Source organism: Ctenopharyngodon idella, chromosome 21, assembly GCF_019924925.1.
Source record: "Ctenopharyngodon idella isolate HZGC_01 chromosome 21, HZGC01, whole genome shotgun sequence".
Classification (NCBI taxonomy): Eukaryota; Metazoa; Chordata; class Actinopteri; order Cypriniformes; family Xenocyprididae; genus Ctenopharyngodon; species Ctenopharyngodon idella.
The window spans coordinates 2,821,959-2,840,104 of NC_067240.1; the positions used below are offsets into that span (position 1 = coordinate 2,821,959).

The following is an 18,146-nucleotide window of genomic DNA, read 5'->3' on the forward strand; positions in this document are numbered from 1 at the left end:
TTTTTTATGGTGTTACAAAGTGTTGAACTATTAAACTGTTGATTTCAACAAAACAAGCCTATGTGTGTCTGTTTTAGAAGCAGACTTGTTTGTACTGATACTTGAGTTATCAAGATGGCTGCTGCCGGGACAAATGGCCCGTCCCTCAGGGCAGAGACGAGCCGGCAGCGCTGAGAGCTTCTCCTTTGTGTTTGTGGATGAACCGTCCTGTGCTTCCATAGACAATGATCTGCTTACCCCAATCATGATCCAGCAGGGTTAGAGAGATTTGACCCTTCAATAAACACACTAGAGCTGTTTTACTTTGAATTATCTTCAAAAGCCAGAAAGTTTTATATATATTTGAGTTAGCAGAATGTCATGGGGTAAATTACATATTCTTCATTTTTAGGCGAACTATTCCTTTAACAAAAATGAAAATGCATTTTTAATGTATTAATTGTAAAATCTATTTACTAATCCATTTGTCCTTGCTTAATTAGCAGGTTTTGGTTTCACAGTTCACTGTCTTTGTGGAGTTCATCAGAAGGGGAATAAATAAGCTCTTCGTATTGGTGTCGGGTCGAGGCATCTGTCCGGTTTCCTGGCCAGCACAAGCTTTAGATGCATTAGGAGAGTTTGGATTACAGAGACCAGGACACCACCATGACACTAATACCCAGGAATACACTTTAGACACCAACATGCTCTGAACCGACCCAAGACAGACAGACAGAGGAAGAAAGAAAAGAGATAAAACTACATTTTTTTTACTCTTATGTTTTCATCATGAAATAATGGCTCAACTTCTGTCTATCTCAGGTCTGCATGGGAATCTGGGGCTGGTGAATTTAGGTCTCTCAGGGCCAGTTGGGTCAGAGCAGGCTTACGGCCGTAATCCCCCCAGCAGACGTCCATATCAGGAGCGGCAGTAGGAGGTGTGGCGCTCGCTCGTCTAGACGGGCCGTAGACGATTCCCCTCCCCCAGAGACCTGCTGTTCCTGGCACACAACCGGCCCACGGGGCATTCGAGTTACACTGAGGGAATGTTCTCACAGAAACTCATTCACATTGTCTATGAAGCACCATTAAATATTGAAACTTGGCACAGATGAAAATGTGATTCTGAAAGCAGAGCAATGTGGGTCATTAAAGAGATTTTCTGTCTAAATTAACCATGACTAACGAAATCATAGTCAAAAGTGGTTTCTATTTTCAAATAAAATGTTCTAACACTTGCACTCACAATTGTTTGCAAAAATATTTTAAACAAAACTAATTTTAGAGCCGAGAATAAGAAAATATAAATAAACACTATATAGAAATGTATGTATTTTTTTCCATGTTTTCAGTGACTCTGCTAAAGTGTCTTAATTTGTGGGCAAATTAGAGCAAAAAATAATTTGTTTTGGACAAGGATAAGAAGTATTAAAACAACCAGCATATTAGCAAAACAAACACAAATTCAGAGATATATTCAGTATTTTTTCTTTTATTTTGGCATTTCTTTGTTTGCATTTATATTAAGCAAAGTGCATCTCTTTTTCTCATCAACACATTGCACAATACATAAATAACAATGCATATAAAACTTCGTATTTACAGGTAATAATATATTTATATTTAACATAAAATACATTTTAGCTTTTATTTCACTTAATTAAATCTTAGTCATTTATTAAAGTCAAAGTGAGTTTTCGTTTTCCGTTTCTCTCATAAAACATCCTCCGCTTCTCGCAAAAACAGAACAGAAAAACAACGTAGTCCATAAAAGGTAAGGGCTCGTCCGTCTCCATAGCGGTGAAGGAATGGGGGCGTGGTGAGGGGGCGGGGCTCGCTGTTATCGGTTATTAAATATGACCTCCAGCCAGCAGGGGCAGCTGCTGATGAACTGTCTGGTGTAGCACTGCCCCCAGCCCTTCACGAAACTGATCTGGACGGTGAAGCCCGTCCGTGGCTGCTGGCTGAACTCGTGGTCGTTGGGCCGCTGTAGGCTTCCCGCCTTCTCAAAGTCGAAGGCCTTGATGGAAAACCCAGGGAATACTTTATGCACGAGCAGCGTACGGGAGTCGGGGTTGTCCAGTGTGGCTGACTTGATGAATATGGGGTAGCAACTCCGGTTATACACCCACACGCCGTCAGATTCGCGGCTGAGCTGGATGCCGTAGCCGATCTTGGCCCGAACCATTTGCACCAGTTGACTTTTGTTGTCGGAGGAGAGCTGGCCCAAGCAAAAGCCCGTGCCCTGAGGTAGGTCATAGAAGATGTCCAGAGATGGCTCCTGGACGGAGTAGAGGCGCCCAACGCGGGTCTTTTCCTCCCAGTATGCCACCACACACCAGTGAGGCTGTTCACCACGCTCCTGAAGAGCCAGGGAATCTATGGAGAGACAAGAAGGACACGGTTATTAATTATGCCAATTTAACTTCAGATGAACATCATTGAATCCCTGCTGGAAAAAAAAACCAGGCCATCCCAGATTAATGTGGTCAAGCTGGTAGTTGCTGGTCCAAAGTGGACTACAAGCTCTAGCCAGCCTGACCAAGATGGTCTGCCAGCCTAAAACCAAGACCACCAATGGGTAGGCCAACTGATTAACCATCAAAACTAGTAAAGCCAGTTTCTGATTGTTCTTATTGGTTCAAGTTGGTCATATTCTAGAGTTTCCAGTGTGAACTAAGTGTTCAGAGGAAGGAAGAGACTTATTAATTGTACCGATTTAACTACATCAAATTAACTTCATTGAAATACCAGGACAGACTAAAGTATGGTGGTCAAAGTGGTCCAAAGTGGTCTACAAGCTCAAGCCAGTCTGACCAAGATGGTCTACCAGGCTGAAGGCCAACCATCTAAACTGGATTATGATCATTAACCATAATGTCAAAACATCAAAAGTTACAAGATTAAGGTGGTCAAACTGGTACTTGCTGGTCCAAGATGGTCTACCAGCCTGAAACCAACACAACTAATGGGTATGCCAACTGATTAACCATCTAGACTAGATTATGACCAACTTGGACCAGTAAAACCCATCAGAAACTAGCTTTACTAGAGTTTCCAAACAAAGTGTTTACTGAGGAAGGAAAGTGACTTAATTATGCCAATTTGACTTCCCTACATTGAACAGACCAGAATATAGTGGTCAAACTGGTCTACAAGCCCAGGTTGAAACCAAGACCACCAGTGGATAGGCCAACTATCTAAACTGGATTATGATCATTAACCATCTAAACTAGATTATGACCAATTTGGACGAGTAAGAACCATCAGAAACTGGATACAGAGTAACAGAGTAAAAGTGATCAAAGAGTTTATTGAGGAAAGGAAGAGAAAGACGCTGTTATTAATTATGCCAATTTAACTTCAAGTGAAATTCATTGAATCCCTGCTGGAAAAACCCTAAATTACTAGATTAAGGTGGTCAAACTGGTACTTGCTAGTCCAAGATGGTCTATGACCAACTTGGACCAGTAAAACCCATCAGAAACTCGCTTTACTAGAGTTTCCAACAGATTTAAAGTGAACAAAATGTTTACTGAGGATTATGCCAATTTAACTTCACTGAATCCATGCTTGAAATACCAGGACAGACCAGAATATGGTAGTCAAACTGGTCCAAAGTGGTCTACAAGCTCTACCCAGTCTGACCAAGATGGTCTACCAGCCTGAAACCAAGACCACCAATGGGTAGGTCAACTGATTACCTATCTAGACTAGATTATGACCAACTTGGACCAGTAAGAACCATCAGAAACTGGCTTTACTAGAGTTTCCAACAGAGTGTCGAGGACAAAAGGAGAGAGCAGAGGAGATAAAATGACTAGATTAGACTGGAACTAGTAGAAAAAGGTAAACACACACACACACACACTCTCACACAACATTGCATGCCTTCCATCCAGGAAAACTGTCCTGAGCTCTGCCAAACATATCTTGCATCCTTAATTTCAGATGGCGGAATGTGAGGAATCTGCCGCCCCGCAAGGAGCAGCGCCACTGGCCTCCAGCGCTTGTTTACATTAGCAGTGCTGCTTATCATTCGTCTGGGCCGCCTCTGTTCCGAACGCCAACCCGAACAATGTTCTGACGTCAATGCGACAATAAATCTGCAATTGTGCTTGCCCTCACCAACTATCGGCTATATATGATGTCGCAATGCAATGAAAACTTAGCCCCGCCTACAGGAAACCTCCATATATCCTTCCCTATATATTAAACAACACATTTTGATTCTTTGTGCAACGTTTTTGCTTTCAGTGAAGACAGAAAAATGACCTGACATCTGGTGAGTACACAATGTTAAAGTAAAACCGTTCTTTAGTCATCTGGACTCTTTGTCTGTCTGCAGTGAGGACAGTCTCTCTTTAATCTCAGATGGGGTGAGTAGGCCGTAATTTAGCAGTGTAGTTAATTACGCACCAGCCCAGACTAACTTGATGACTAGAGTAGGTAGAGCCTTCATTACAACCCTTACAAACATGCATGTTTGGATATGTAACCAAGGTAATACCAATTATACACTTCCAAGAGCTTACAGTGCCATTTACGTAGCATGGTATATCAAAATAACATACTATTACTGAACCATGGTACTTTTTGTACCATGAAACAAAAAACATACCAAAAAAAAAAAAAAAGAATATGTATTAAATATACTGTGGCAGTACCATGGTGCAGTGATGGTAATTACTGAAATCCATAAACTATAGTATATAGTAGTACTATGGTTGCTGCTTTTTGGGTCTTTTACTGTGTTTTTGATCAAATAAATGATCAAATAAAGCCTTGGTAAGCAGAAAATATTCTTTCAAAAATATTTTAAAAAAATCTACTATAGCAATAGCATACCAATAAAATGGTATATATCAATATTGTGTGCAAGGTTGCTATGTGTCAGACTGATGCTATTTTAGTCTGGATAGTTGAGTAGTCTCTCTGACGACACCATGAACAGCAAGCAAACCTGAGTAACACACAAACACTCACACACACACACACACACACAAATCATACATCTAACAGACCTCTGAGTGTGTAAGTGTGTGTTCAGACATCAAATAGAGACACACAACTGCACAGGTACGTGTGTGTGTGTGTGTGTGTGTGTGTGTGTGTGTGTGTGTGTGTGTGTGTGTGAGAATGGAGGTGTGTGTATAGGTTATGAATTTACTGGTGTGTGTGTGTGGCGTCTCAGTGTCGGTCGGTTGGATGACCACAGTGTCACCCCGAATGACATGGTGACAGCCAGACGCAGAGAGTGTCCTGAAATAGAGTGTGCAACATGACACACATACACACACACACACACACACACACACACACATACACACACACCTTCTGCAAGCCTCAAGCATTCAGTTGACATCTTGAACTCTATTAAACCAAACACTCTCAACAAGTGCCTTATGATTTCTTATGAATCATGGAATCTAGCCATAAAAATAAAAGTTTCTGTATAGATATACATTTTGGAGTAATATATCAAAAGTAGGGCTGTAAAATTAATCAAATCCAAATTACAATATGGACTAGTGTCCACTAAAAGAAAAAAGTTTTGTTAACTTGAAGAAATTATGATACAAATATATTACTATTTTACAATAAAATGTACTTCTCAAAGTATTAATAATTTTCAATTCGATTTTGATTATTATTATTGTAAGGAATATCATAATTAAGAAAAAAGTAAAGGCTTAAAAAAGTAAAGGCTACATAATTAAGTAAAAAAAGTAATTTTTACTTTTAAGTTTTAATTTATACTGTCAATTACAGCACTTTATTTGACAAAAATAAAAATGCAATGTTTTATTGATATATTTTCATTTGATTACATTAAAAAGGATTGATTAAATTTCTATGAAATCTGTTGATTTGACATGCTATTTAATGACAAAAAAAAAAAAAATTAAATTAATTAAAAATTTTATTAAACCATTAAAATGGAATCCAGAAAACATTTAATTTGTTTGTAATAAATAAATAAAATAAAAAAGAATTTGGGGAAAAAATAAAACGGATTTCACAGGACCCTACTAAACCTGTCTCTCCCCCATCCCCCAAGCAGTTTATTCTGTCTTTCTCTCTCCTAGAGGGGAAAAAAAGGCTCTTTACACACACACACACACACACACACACACACACACACACACACACACTCAGGGTCTTTGTTTGTGGTTGAGCTGAAGTCAAATCTCCATTTAAAGCTTTACTGCCTCAGGTAACAAACCATCCTTCCTCTGTCCACACTGGCTCCCTTTGGTCTGAGCGCTCAAATACACACACACACACACACACACACACACAGTGGTGTGATGTTGTCGGGGCAAAGTTTTTCCATTTAAGTATACTCAGCTTTTTAAACAGTCACTTTGTACATGAAACAAACTAAAAAACAGCACAGAAGTGTCTGGCTGTCTAATGGAATCACTCACACATGCAGACGCGAGTCACTCAGCAGTCTGGAGAAGTTAATGATTATTTCTGTCTGTCTCCACACACACACACACACTAGAGGGAAGTGTGTGTTTTTATTGATCGCCTCTCGTCTGGCTGAGGTTCACGGGAGGCGACGGCCTCTTTTACGACCAGTCAGCGCTCTTATCCACTGACGACGCACGAGGACATAGATTGAGCGAGCCGCATGCCTGCTGGAGGAGATGCCGTGAGGTCAGGGGTCAGAGGTCAGGGGCCGCTTCTAAAGCTAAACCAATGATGACGACAACACACAATGACATTCAACATGGGTTATGCTAACCCTTCAGATGCCAGAAACACAAGAATGTAAGTACACAGAAGCAGTGTGACAAAAAAAAATAAAAAAAAATGCAACTTTTCTGCTAAAAAAAAATGTGATTGCGATTTAAAAATAAGTGCCAGGTTTATCAATATGACTATAAAATAAAATAAAATAATAATAATAATAATTTATTTATTATTATATTTACAATGAATAATATATTAATAATAATATTGTGATTTATTATTATTATTATTATTACTAAAAATATTAAATAAAATAAGAAACTACTATTATACTGTAAAATAAAAAAGTTGAGCATTTAAGAAAATTATTATTAATGTTATTACAAATATTATTTATAAATAAATTATAAAAAATTGTATTTAAGAAAAAATATTTTAAAAGTAAAATATTAAACAAATAAGAAACATTACTATTGTAATACTTCACTGTAAAGTAAAAAATGAGTATTTAAAAAATATTGTTATTACAATTATTATTATTACTAAATAAAAACATACAATATAATATTTATAATTTATATATAATATTTAACATTTATTTACTTGCAAACCTACAAACTAACCACAGAAGAAGACCGTTTACACTACAGCGCCTCCTGTGGTAACTACTATTTTTATTATTATTACATTTATTATTGTTATTATTACTAATTATAATATTAAACAAAATAAGAAACATTACTATTGTAATATTTCAGTGTAAAAAAAATTTAGTATTTAAGAAACAAATTAATATTGTTATTACAATTATTATTACTACTAAATACAAATATTAAATAAAACAGTACAACTGTAAACGTACAATACTTATAAATAATATTTAAACTATATATAATTTAACATTTATTTACTTGCAAACCTACAACTAACCACAGAAGAAGACCGTTTACACTATAGCGCCTCCTGTGGTAACTACTATTTTTATTATTATTATGATTATTATTATTACTAAATAAAACTATGAAATAAAACAGTACAACTGTAAACGTACAATACTTATATATAATAATAATAATTTATATATAATATTTACCATTTATTTACTTGCAAACCTACAACTAACCACAGAAGAAGACTGTTTACACTACAGCGCCTCCTGTGGTAACTACTTGAACCACAAACTTGGAAGCAACACACATTGGAGCTTGCGTAGCCAGACGCGTTAGCATTCATGCACTTCAGCAGAGTTCGTGTCAGGCCCTACAAAATGATTGCACACAACTGGCAGACGTTTGGGATTCATCATGCAAAATAATACCAACTAAACAAACAAACCCGGAGGCAACTTCTTTGATGTGTATGTGTGTGTGTGTGTCAGTTACAGCTCTATAAATATTATCTTTTTCCTCGGGCGTCGCTATTATAGCAACAATCTCACACACACTCAACCGAGAGACATGCAGACGGACAGACGGACAGAAATGTTTGGCAGCTTCTTTGTTTGGAAGTCAATAAAGGAAACTGGCAATTAGATGGAGAGCCATTACATAACACACACACACACACACACACACACACACACAGAGAGAGAGAGAGAGAGAGAGAGAGAGAGAGAGTCAGGAAAACCTGCAACGCACAGGAAATACTTCACGTTGTCCTCCATTGTGCACTAATACGTGGATCAGAGCACTCAAGATTTTATGACGCACAGGTCGTATACTGTACGCCCGCTGTGGGAGTGTCGGGGCAAAGGAAACGGTTTATGACATCAGCTTGATTATGAGGTCAAAGGTCAGCGGTGTAACGCTTTCCACCAATAAAAAGCCACGATGGTCTTACCCAAATTTATACTGTGAAAAAATGTTATGTTATTTGTCTAAAATAGTATTTTGCAATATTATTATAACACTGGTCGAGCCTGTTGAGTGGAGACGCCTGTGTTGATGTGCTGTCCTGTTTCGACGGTAAATAATTATAATGTGCTTTTCAATTGTTCATTGCAATCGAGAGCCAGTCAGACCGGAGACGCCGAAAGAGTTTGTGAATGAACGGATCATATGTGTGTGCGTGAGAAAGCGTCCCGTCTGTCTGTGTGTTTGGTTAAGCGATTAGATTTAAGAAAATGTTTGCGGCTGAGGTGTCTGGATCCTGAGGGCATTTGTGCTAACTTTTGTCTTCTATGTTCCTCTATTTGAGCCTGCAATGAATGAAGAGCTGATTAAGCCAAATTAAGCCAAACATCCAGATAGAGGAAGTGGTTGGTAACGAGCGAAATATACAACAAAGCGTTCACAGTTCAAAACATGTCGTCAAACGGAGTCGCTCTGGACGTTCAAGGAGCTGCTTTGTGTCATTTTCTCGAAATATTTTCTTTCCGCTTGGCGGAGGCGCCCAGGAGGCCCTACCCAAGACTCAAGGCTTTTTCCTCCGAGGCATGATGTCATTTCCTGTGCTGCCCTTTCCTCCTTGGCTAACCCAAACAACCCTGGAATGAGGCGGGAGGTTGTCACGGTAACAAGGCTGCATGTAGGCCCCTTAAGGGGGGATTAGAGTTGCCGAGGGCCCTACAGACATTCACGGGACCTTTATAAATGCCTGATTGTGGATCTGGCAGAAATGTTTCAAGAACAGCTGAACCGGATGAGGTGCAATACACGTCCAAAAAAAAAGTCATTTTTGTCCACATCGGAAGCAAAAAGGTTTAATATGCAAGTTAACACGAGGTTCAGTTGATTTGATTAAATTAATTTTGCATTAAACTTTCTCAGGAATAGTAGCCGAACAACTTTCACATGACAATAGTGTCTAATGGCGGATATTATGCAGATTTTTGGACAATGCTTTAGATGATAATTTAATGTTAGCAAAAGAGACGTACACCTTAAATAAACATCTTTTATGCAAAATTGACTCAAAAATATGTAGATAATATTAGATAAAAAGATGTCAGATTGGTACATTTTAAAACAGATGCAAAACTACTATTTCTGTTGCCAGTCACAATCATTTCAAATTGGTTAAATATAAAATAAAATAGAAAAAATTAAACATTATATATATATATAAAGTGCTGTCAAAACGATTAATCGCGATTAATCGCATCTAATATAAAAGCTTGTTTACATAATATATGTGTGAATCTATATATAACTTTATTTATATTATATATAAATGTCTGTGTGTCAAGTATATATATAAATACACACACATATTATGTAAACAAACTTTTTTTTAGATGTGATTAATCGTGATTAATCATATCTAACAAGTTTGTTTACATAAGATATGCGTGTATCTACATATATTATTTTATTTATATATATTATATATAAATGTGTGTGTAAAGTGTATATATATATATATATATATATATATATATATATATATATATATATACACATACACACATTATGTAAACTTTTTTTTAGATGCGATTAATCGCGATTAATCAATTGAAATAAAGCATAAAAATAAACAAAAATAGCACACAGAAATGTAAGCCAACACTAACAGAAAAACTAACACTTAAGTCTCATTTGGTAACTGTCATTTTATATATTTTTATTGACATTAATAAATATTAATGAATGCTATAAAAATATATTACTCATTGTTAGTTTATGTTAACTAATGCCAGCAAATGAGTTAAGAAAACCTTGATCTGTCTGTCTGCACAGGAAGTCTGTCTGTTGTGGTTGTCATATTAAGGTTAACTCTTAATAACTTCAGACTAACCCGGACAAACAACGCTCAGACTTTCATCCAATAATCCTGAACACACACACACTCATATGCAACATTTAAGTTCAAGCATGTTACGTAGCGTCTCCAAATCTCTCTACCTGTCTCTCTCTCTCTGCCCGTCTCGTGTCTGCAGCAGCAGATGAAAAGGGCAGAGCGAGTGAATTAGAAGGTCAGAGAGACGCTTTCATTGGGAGCGTGTTTCCTGTGTGTCGGACTTTTCTTCCGCTGCCTGAAACTTTTCTTCCTCCTCCCCCCTCCTTCCCTCTCTGAGCTCCATTCACTCATTTCAGCAGGAAAAACACACCTCAGCGAGAGGATGAACGAAAGCAGGGGAGAATCACCGTCAAAAATGTAAATGGAGTCGGGAGGAGGTGTTTGTTCGGGACCGGTCTTTCATCCCACACACACACAAACAAGAAACATAAAACAAATGCCGGGGCACCTTCACACTGGAGGCCAGAGAAAGGGAGCAGCTCACACACACACACTCATTGCACGCACACTGCTCTGAGTGCTGTACTTTTAACATGTGTTTATGTAAAGCTTCCATCATTTAGCTGTTCTTATCTGAAAACCCATCTAAAGACCCTTCACACACACACACACACACACACACACACTCCGCCCAGCGCTGAATTAAACACCATCATAAAAACTCTTTAAAGTCGCTGTAATGAGAAACATCTGTACGCAGGAACCCGGCCTAGACCAAACTAATCCTTCTCTCGCTCTCTCAGGGTCTCTTGTAAACACAGTCGCCCTGTTTGTGTGTATTCAGAGCTCAGGACGGGATAATCGAACAGGTTTGGTCAACTAAAGGAGAGCAAAACAAAACTCACATACACACACACACACACACACACACTGTACCCTTGTTTAAGTTTTAAAGTCAACATGAAACCAGTGTTGTTCTTGTTAACTAAAGCTATTAAAAAACATAAATTGAAATTAATTAAAATAAAGCCGGAGTAAAATTAAATATAAATATTAGATGAAAAATTTAAACTTAAAAAACGTAATCGAAAACTAGAAATTTTGTCTTGGCAACTAACTGAAATAAAGCCAACAAGAAGCCAGTGTTGTTGTTATAAACTAAAACTATTAAAAATCATTTCATTAACTGACATAAAGCTGAAATAAAATAAAATATAAATATTAGACAAAAAAAATTAAACTTTAAAAACTTAAACTTAAATGAAACTAACTGAAAATAAATTAAGTTGAAGTACTTACATTACTTAAAAAAAAAATTAAACTAATAAAAAGAAATTACAAAAGCACATAACAAAAATAATAAATAATAAAATAAATAAATAATTAATAATTATAAATGAATAAATAAAAATAATTAATAATTAATATATATATATATATATATATATATAAACCCCTGCATGTAGCATTATTTCACTTCTGCTCTGTGATGTTTTTCTGATCAAACAGATTTGATGGATTTTTTTTTTTGATGAATTCTTACATGTCTAGTTAACATCATGCAATAGACTTGGCGACATCAGTTGATCAGGAAAGTATTTTTAGACGCAGAGGAAGTTGCACCATTTTGATGAAAGATTAGGAAGACAAATGTCTTTTCTTTGGAATAATGTGCACACTAAGACAAGGAATGTGCATTAAAGAAATAAATAATGGTCAATTTTGATTTCATGTTGACTTTATCACACATTTCTGTGTCATATACTACCGTTAGAAGGCAATAAAACAATCAAAACAAATCTCCAAATCTCTCTCTTCCTCATTTTCAGTTCTCCGTTGGATTAAACAAATCAGTTCAAGAACAGATAAGGATGGTCTTGAGCTCTTACCTGAGAACCCCATAGGGGCCGAATACGCCGTTCCCCCAGTTTCAGTGGAAGCAGGCACAGAACCTGGAGAATCTACGGAGAAACAGAGTGACAGCTGTCAATCACAGGGTTAAAAGACCCGTCCTGGCTCTTATGACAAAAACAGACTGGCCTCATTTTAGGTAAAATCCTTTTAAACCACCAGACATTTGTTTCCCGTTCCTTCTACTTTTCTGTCATGCAAAATAAATAAAGCGTTTCAGAGTTTAAAGTCTTTGCCAAGAAAGCTAGCGAGAGCGGGAGCGCTCTAATAGGAATACACTGTTTAGCAGGATATACTCCATCAAGTCCAAAACAACGAGCTAGTCAGGAAATAGCTGCAGCCTTGAAAACTGTGTACAGTAAATTTTCTAATTGTCGTGCGAGGAGACAGGAAAAACACCCTCTTTCACATTAACCCTTTAATAAAATGAGCATGGAATATTGTCTCCATATGTTCGGATCGAACCTCAGTTTCCTTAAGTTACTATGATCAAACAACTGCAGGAGAAAGTACGTCAGTCACAATGAAAGATGAACGCCTCCCAATGCAGATCCTTCAAGAACCGCCATGGTAGTTACCATGGTAAAACATGGTAAAGATAATCAGAGATCTGATTGGAAGCAATGTAGCTAGCACCTGGTTTATGCTAACAAAGACACTTTAGGTTTATATAGCTAAAAGAATAGGCTAATGCTAATGTTAACTTGTGAGGTGCTTTTCAAAATCCCATGATTAAATGGGACGCTAAATGCTAGGTTTTGCTAAAAGCACTGACTCCTAGTAAATAATCCATTCAGTTCAATATCTTTACATGGACTAGCATGTCACCAAAGATCAGAAACTTTAAAAAGCTAAAAGAACAGGCTAATGCTAACTTGTGAGGTTAGAATTACTAGCATGTAGATTGGGATTTTAAGAAGCAACTTACAAGTTAGCACTAGCATTAGCCTGTCTTACCATCTTTAACAAGACTTCAAACTTAATTAGCTTAAATGTTTTCTCTAGGTTTTGCTAAAGGGACTGACTGAATTTGGGACTAAACATGAATCATTTCCAAGTAAATAATCCTTTCAGTTCAATGTCTTGACATGAACTAGCACGTCAAAGATCTAACAAAGTTTAAATAGCTAAAAGAACAGGCTAATGCTAACTCGTGAAGTTAGAATTACAAGCATGTAAATTGGGATTTTGAAAAGAACACCACAAGTTAGCATTAGCATTACCTTGTATGACCATATTTAACAAGTCTTCTCATCAAATTAGCTTTTCTAAATTAATATGTATTTGTTTACCTTCATGTGACCATGAACCGACAACAGAGAAGCGTAAATAAATGTAAAACTTACATAAGTACATTTTCAAAGGACAGGGTTCGGCTGACTAAAAGGTCTAGGAATCCCTGCCCTAGGGTTATTTTCCTTTGATATATGAGACATATCATTGTTTTACCATGAGTTTAAATGTACCAAAGTATTCTTTAAATGTACCATTGGCACCCATAGTAAATGAATATGGTAATCATTTAGCACCACTTGTAAGGATAATGACTTTTTAAGTTTAAAATGCCAACTGTGAGCGTGAAGTGTGAAATAGTGTCACTTTCGGAAGCAACTTTCGGAGTTGGACACTTTCCCTGAGCTGTGGTCAGTCTAATGAGACACACGGTCAAACCTGAACCTGACCACAAAGAGAGAGAGAGGAAAAGTTGTGGAACCAAGCAGCAGAATCCAACATGTTATGATTTTCCAGGGAGCAAAAAAACAAGACATTCATCCCATCAGAATCTGATCTTCTCGTTTCATGAAAACTTTCACAAAATAATCACATTAAAACCTTCAAACGTATTCAAATGGCTCCCGGCCTGAAATGACAACCACAAACAAACATTCGCGTTTAACTCTTCACGAGTCAACTGAACCCTAAGCTAACGACATTTCAATAGTTCTTGACGAAACTTTGCTGTCTTTGTCATTATAAGCCTGAATGTTTCTTTTTCTCCTTTGTGTCTCTGTGATTAAGAGCTTAAAACAATTGATATGCAAATTCGCTTGCATCAACGGCCATTTCGTCGCACCTCCTCATCAACAGCGCGTGAACGTGTGACAGTTGCCACCGTGACTGACAGAGCGTCTCCCTCATCCTGACGTTATCAACCTCCAACAAGCGACGAATAACTTCCTCCCAGCGTTCAGTGCCACTCTCTCTTTCAGTCTGAGAAAATCACCCGTCTTCCATTGTTCTCTGTCTCTCGTCCAAAAGCCGAATGCAGCTAATGTGTCCTCACAGGAAATGTCCTCCCCAAACTGGCTTTCCTGTCCTCCACCGCGGCGCCTTTTCTCGTTCACATTCTCGCTTTCTCTCTCAGTCTCTCCGAAACCCCAAAACTGATTCATAAAAGAAGAATGACTCAAAGAGCGAGAGCCAATGTCAGTCAGCGTACAGCCGTTCCCACACGCACACACGTAACATCTTTGTTATTCGTACTATAAACATTGAGACGCACAAATTTGTCGCAGAAACATGGTTTGGAAACAGGCACTCGAAGCTGAGCGATCTGGGCTGAATTTCTCAAGTGTGTTCTGCGTAAGTGATACTGTTTAACTCGAACGGCATGAGCAGTTTTGGCAGGGATAGAGAAGGATCTTTACGAGGGCGACCGGCAGGAAACCTCATCCGGGGCGCTGCCAAACACAACACACTTATCTGAAGCCAATATACAGGACGTACTTATGAGCCATACAGCATTATGGGTAGACGCTCAGAGGAAAGACGCAAAGCGACACTCCCAAAACCACAGATTAATTCGGTAGATAAATCAGCTCTCAGCTTTTCCTTTATGTGATCCACGTTTCCGAACTCCTCGTCGACATTATAATGTCTGTCACACACTGAATCGTTACCATATTCATATACTGATGTTTTTAAATGCTCCAAAACAAAGTTGTTTGTCAAATCAACTTAAATAATTAATGCAGTTCAGATAACACAATATTTTGAGTTTCTGTTGATTAAACCAATCGCCTTCATTGTATTAACTCAAATTTTTAATTTCAATGAACTCAATATTAAGGCAAGCAGGTAACTTACTTTTTTTAAGTTAAACCAACAATTCTTTTTTACAGGAGTTAAATGAAACATTTGAATGTGGTAATCATTCAGTACCATGCTAGATATACATAAAAATATGCCACAAAAAGATTACTATCTTCATATACCACATGATTACCATGTCTAACAAACTAGTATTTGCAAAAGAGTCTCATTTCATTATCTTTACATATAGCATTCAGGTATTTACATGGTAAGAACACCATTGCAAATGTCCAAAAAACCTCAAATGCAAGTGATTTTCAACTCCAACTAAACTTTTGAAAAAGCTTGAAAACTTCAATTTAAGAAATCGTTGGGATTTTATTTACATGGAAGAAACACCATGGTATTATCATTGTAAATGTCTAAAAAAACTCATTTTCAACTCAAACTAACTTTTGAAAGGCTCCACATCTGCTTAAATTTAAGATGAAGCTTCAACTTACCAGGTGGTTTAAGAAAATCGGTGGGATATCTTGAGTACGGGGGTGGGGGGGATTCTGTAGAAGAAAGAGAGAGAGAGAGAGGCCGTGAGTGGAGATGTGGGCTGATGATAAGGCCTGGCATTCTCTGGGAAAAGTGTTTGTGTAGTGCTGAGGGTTAGAGGCAGGACAGCTCTGATAAACACACGGCCGCCTGGCGCCAGACTCCACACACACACACACACACACACACACACACACACACACACACTGATCACTGCAAACTAACTTCACTGAACACTGGGGCCTCCGGCGGGTTTCACATGAACAACCACAGACTGGAGGTCCAGCTGAAAAGTCAGTTGCATTTATCCACATGGAAAAACAACATTCATCACTGTATAAGAATCATAATTATAATCAGTAGCTCATTCTTGATAGCAAGACGCTTATGTGATGAGAAACAGTGAAAAACATATGACATGAATGCAAGAATGTGGGTAATAGCATTACAAAATTATATGTGTCAAATATATTTCTTATTTTCTTAAATTAAGGTTCATCTTTAAGCCTAAACTATACTGCAGAGTCCCACTGTTTTACTATAGGAGTATTTCATAGTACTAAATTAGCAGTATTTTAGACATACTGAAGCAAAAAATACAGTTTTTACTCGATCTTCTGCATATAAAATAATGTTTATTTGAAACCTAATATATTATTTTGTCTATTATATATTATTTTGTCTATTATATATATATATATATATATGAGTGTCATTATAGTACAGCATAAGCACTATATGAAACATTTACAACAGCTAAATACCCTCTATTCTATTCTATTCTATTCTAAACGAATTCTAACTAAACTGTAATTACACAAACCCTACTGTTATATGAATGTTATTATAGTACTACATAAGCACTATATACTTGATCTTCTGTACTGAAGAGCCAAAATAACCCTTTTACCAAGTAAAAGAACATATATATGACAGATTTAGCACATTATTCTGATGTTGTTTATGAAAACAATACAAGATATTGGAGAGGTGTTCCTACCGAGCTCGCACAGTCTGCTCATATGATGCGGGTTGCAGCACACGAGCTCCGGGTTGATTTTCCCATAAGATTCACAGCACGAAAGTCTCTTTAATTCCGAGGAATGCCGGAGGTCCGGCCACCGGAACACCTTGTAGAGCAGCAGCGGCAGCGGGTACGACTGTTGACCCAGCCTGGCGTCCACTTTCCCGGGGAGGAGGAGGCAGGGGCTCCGCGCGCCCCCCCGGGACTCGACCGCCTGTAAGAGCACCTCCAGCTGCTTCTCCTTGATCTTCTTCAGGATCGAGTACGTCAGCGCTTTCAGTTCGGCCTCGGTGCCGGGGTTCGGCTTACTGGCGCCCGGTTTCCCGAGGCAGCAGCCCGCGGTGCCGCCACCGCGCGTACCGGTGTCCGCGTCCCCGTCACCCTCCACGGGCGCGCGGCTCCTCCAGAGTCGCCGGACGAGCCCCGATCGTTTGGTCCTGAACATGCGGGACGACAAGAGGGTTCCCCGGCTACAAAACGGCCATTTTGTCCGCAAGTCATGAAGATCCGGAGGTCCGAATCCACAGGCGCAGAGCAGACGGCGGAGAAACGGCGAGCAGGAGAAGCGCACGCGATCTGTTTCATACGCCAGACTTTAATATTTCACCAGACGTACCGACACAGAATCCAGAAAGAAGATAGAAGCTGAAACGACTGTCTGGGCTGCTGGAAACGATCTCAGATCTCGATCTTAATCAGAACAGACGCATGAGAAAGAAGTTCGGTCTTAATCCACACACGGCGACCGTTCAGGATCTCATATTCGGGATGAATAATCTGCTGTTTTCTTCGAGGCGATTCGTTTGACATCAATTCTGCAGCTCGGATCAAACTGACATCAGCCTATAAATCCACATCAGACCCAGCCGAAGATGATCTCTCGACGATGATTCGCGAAGTCGAATATTATTATAACGCTCGAAATATCCACAAATATCCGTCTCCAGATGATCCCACGATCATAAATGCGGGAAGTTTCCGAGTCAGAGACGCGAGCGAGTCGATGAAGAACTAAAGGACTGAGACCGAGATGAAGATCAGACGCCTGTGTGTCTCTCTCTCTCTCTCTCTCTCGCTCGCTCAGCGCGCGCGCGTGTGTGTGTGTGTGTGTGTGTGTGTGTGAGTCTTTTCTCCGTGTCTCATTGGCGCGCCAAGGGTCACGTGATTGTCTAGACACCCTGTCGCTTTAAAAAAAAAAAAAAAAAAGAACAGGCAGGAAAAAGTGATTGGGTTGCGCAAACATAAAACAAAGTAACATGTACCATCAGACAGACAC

At 38.4% G+C, this 18,146-nt stretch overlaps 1 protein-coding gene across 1 annotated transcript; it reads right to left on the reverse strand.

Annotated features, from left to right (window-relative positions):
- Positions 1 to 1,451: 1,451 nt before the first annotated feature.
- Positions 1,452 to 17,941, reverse strand: smad7 (SMAD family member 7). Its single transcript, XM_051878268.1, has 4 exons — positions 16,847 to 17,941; positions 15,807 to 15,860; positions 12,249 to 12,320; positions 1,452 to 2,358 (listed from the first exon to the last, which is right to left on the reverse strand). The coding sequence occupies exons 1-4, from the start codon at positions 17,313 to 17,315 to the stop codon at positions 1,820 to 1,822; spliced, it is 1,134 nt and encodes a 377-aa protein (XP_051734228.1). The 5' UTR covers positions 17,316 to 17,941; the 3' UTR covers positions 1,452 to 1,819.
- Between the last annotated feature and the right edge of the window lie 205 nt (positions 17,942 to 18,146).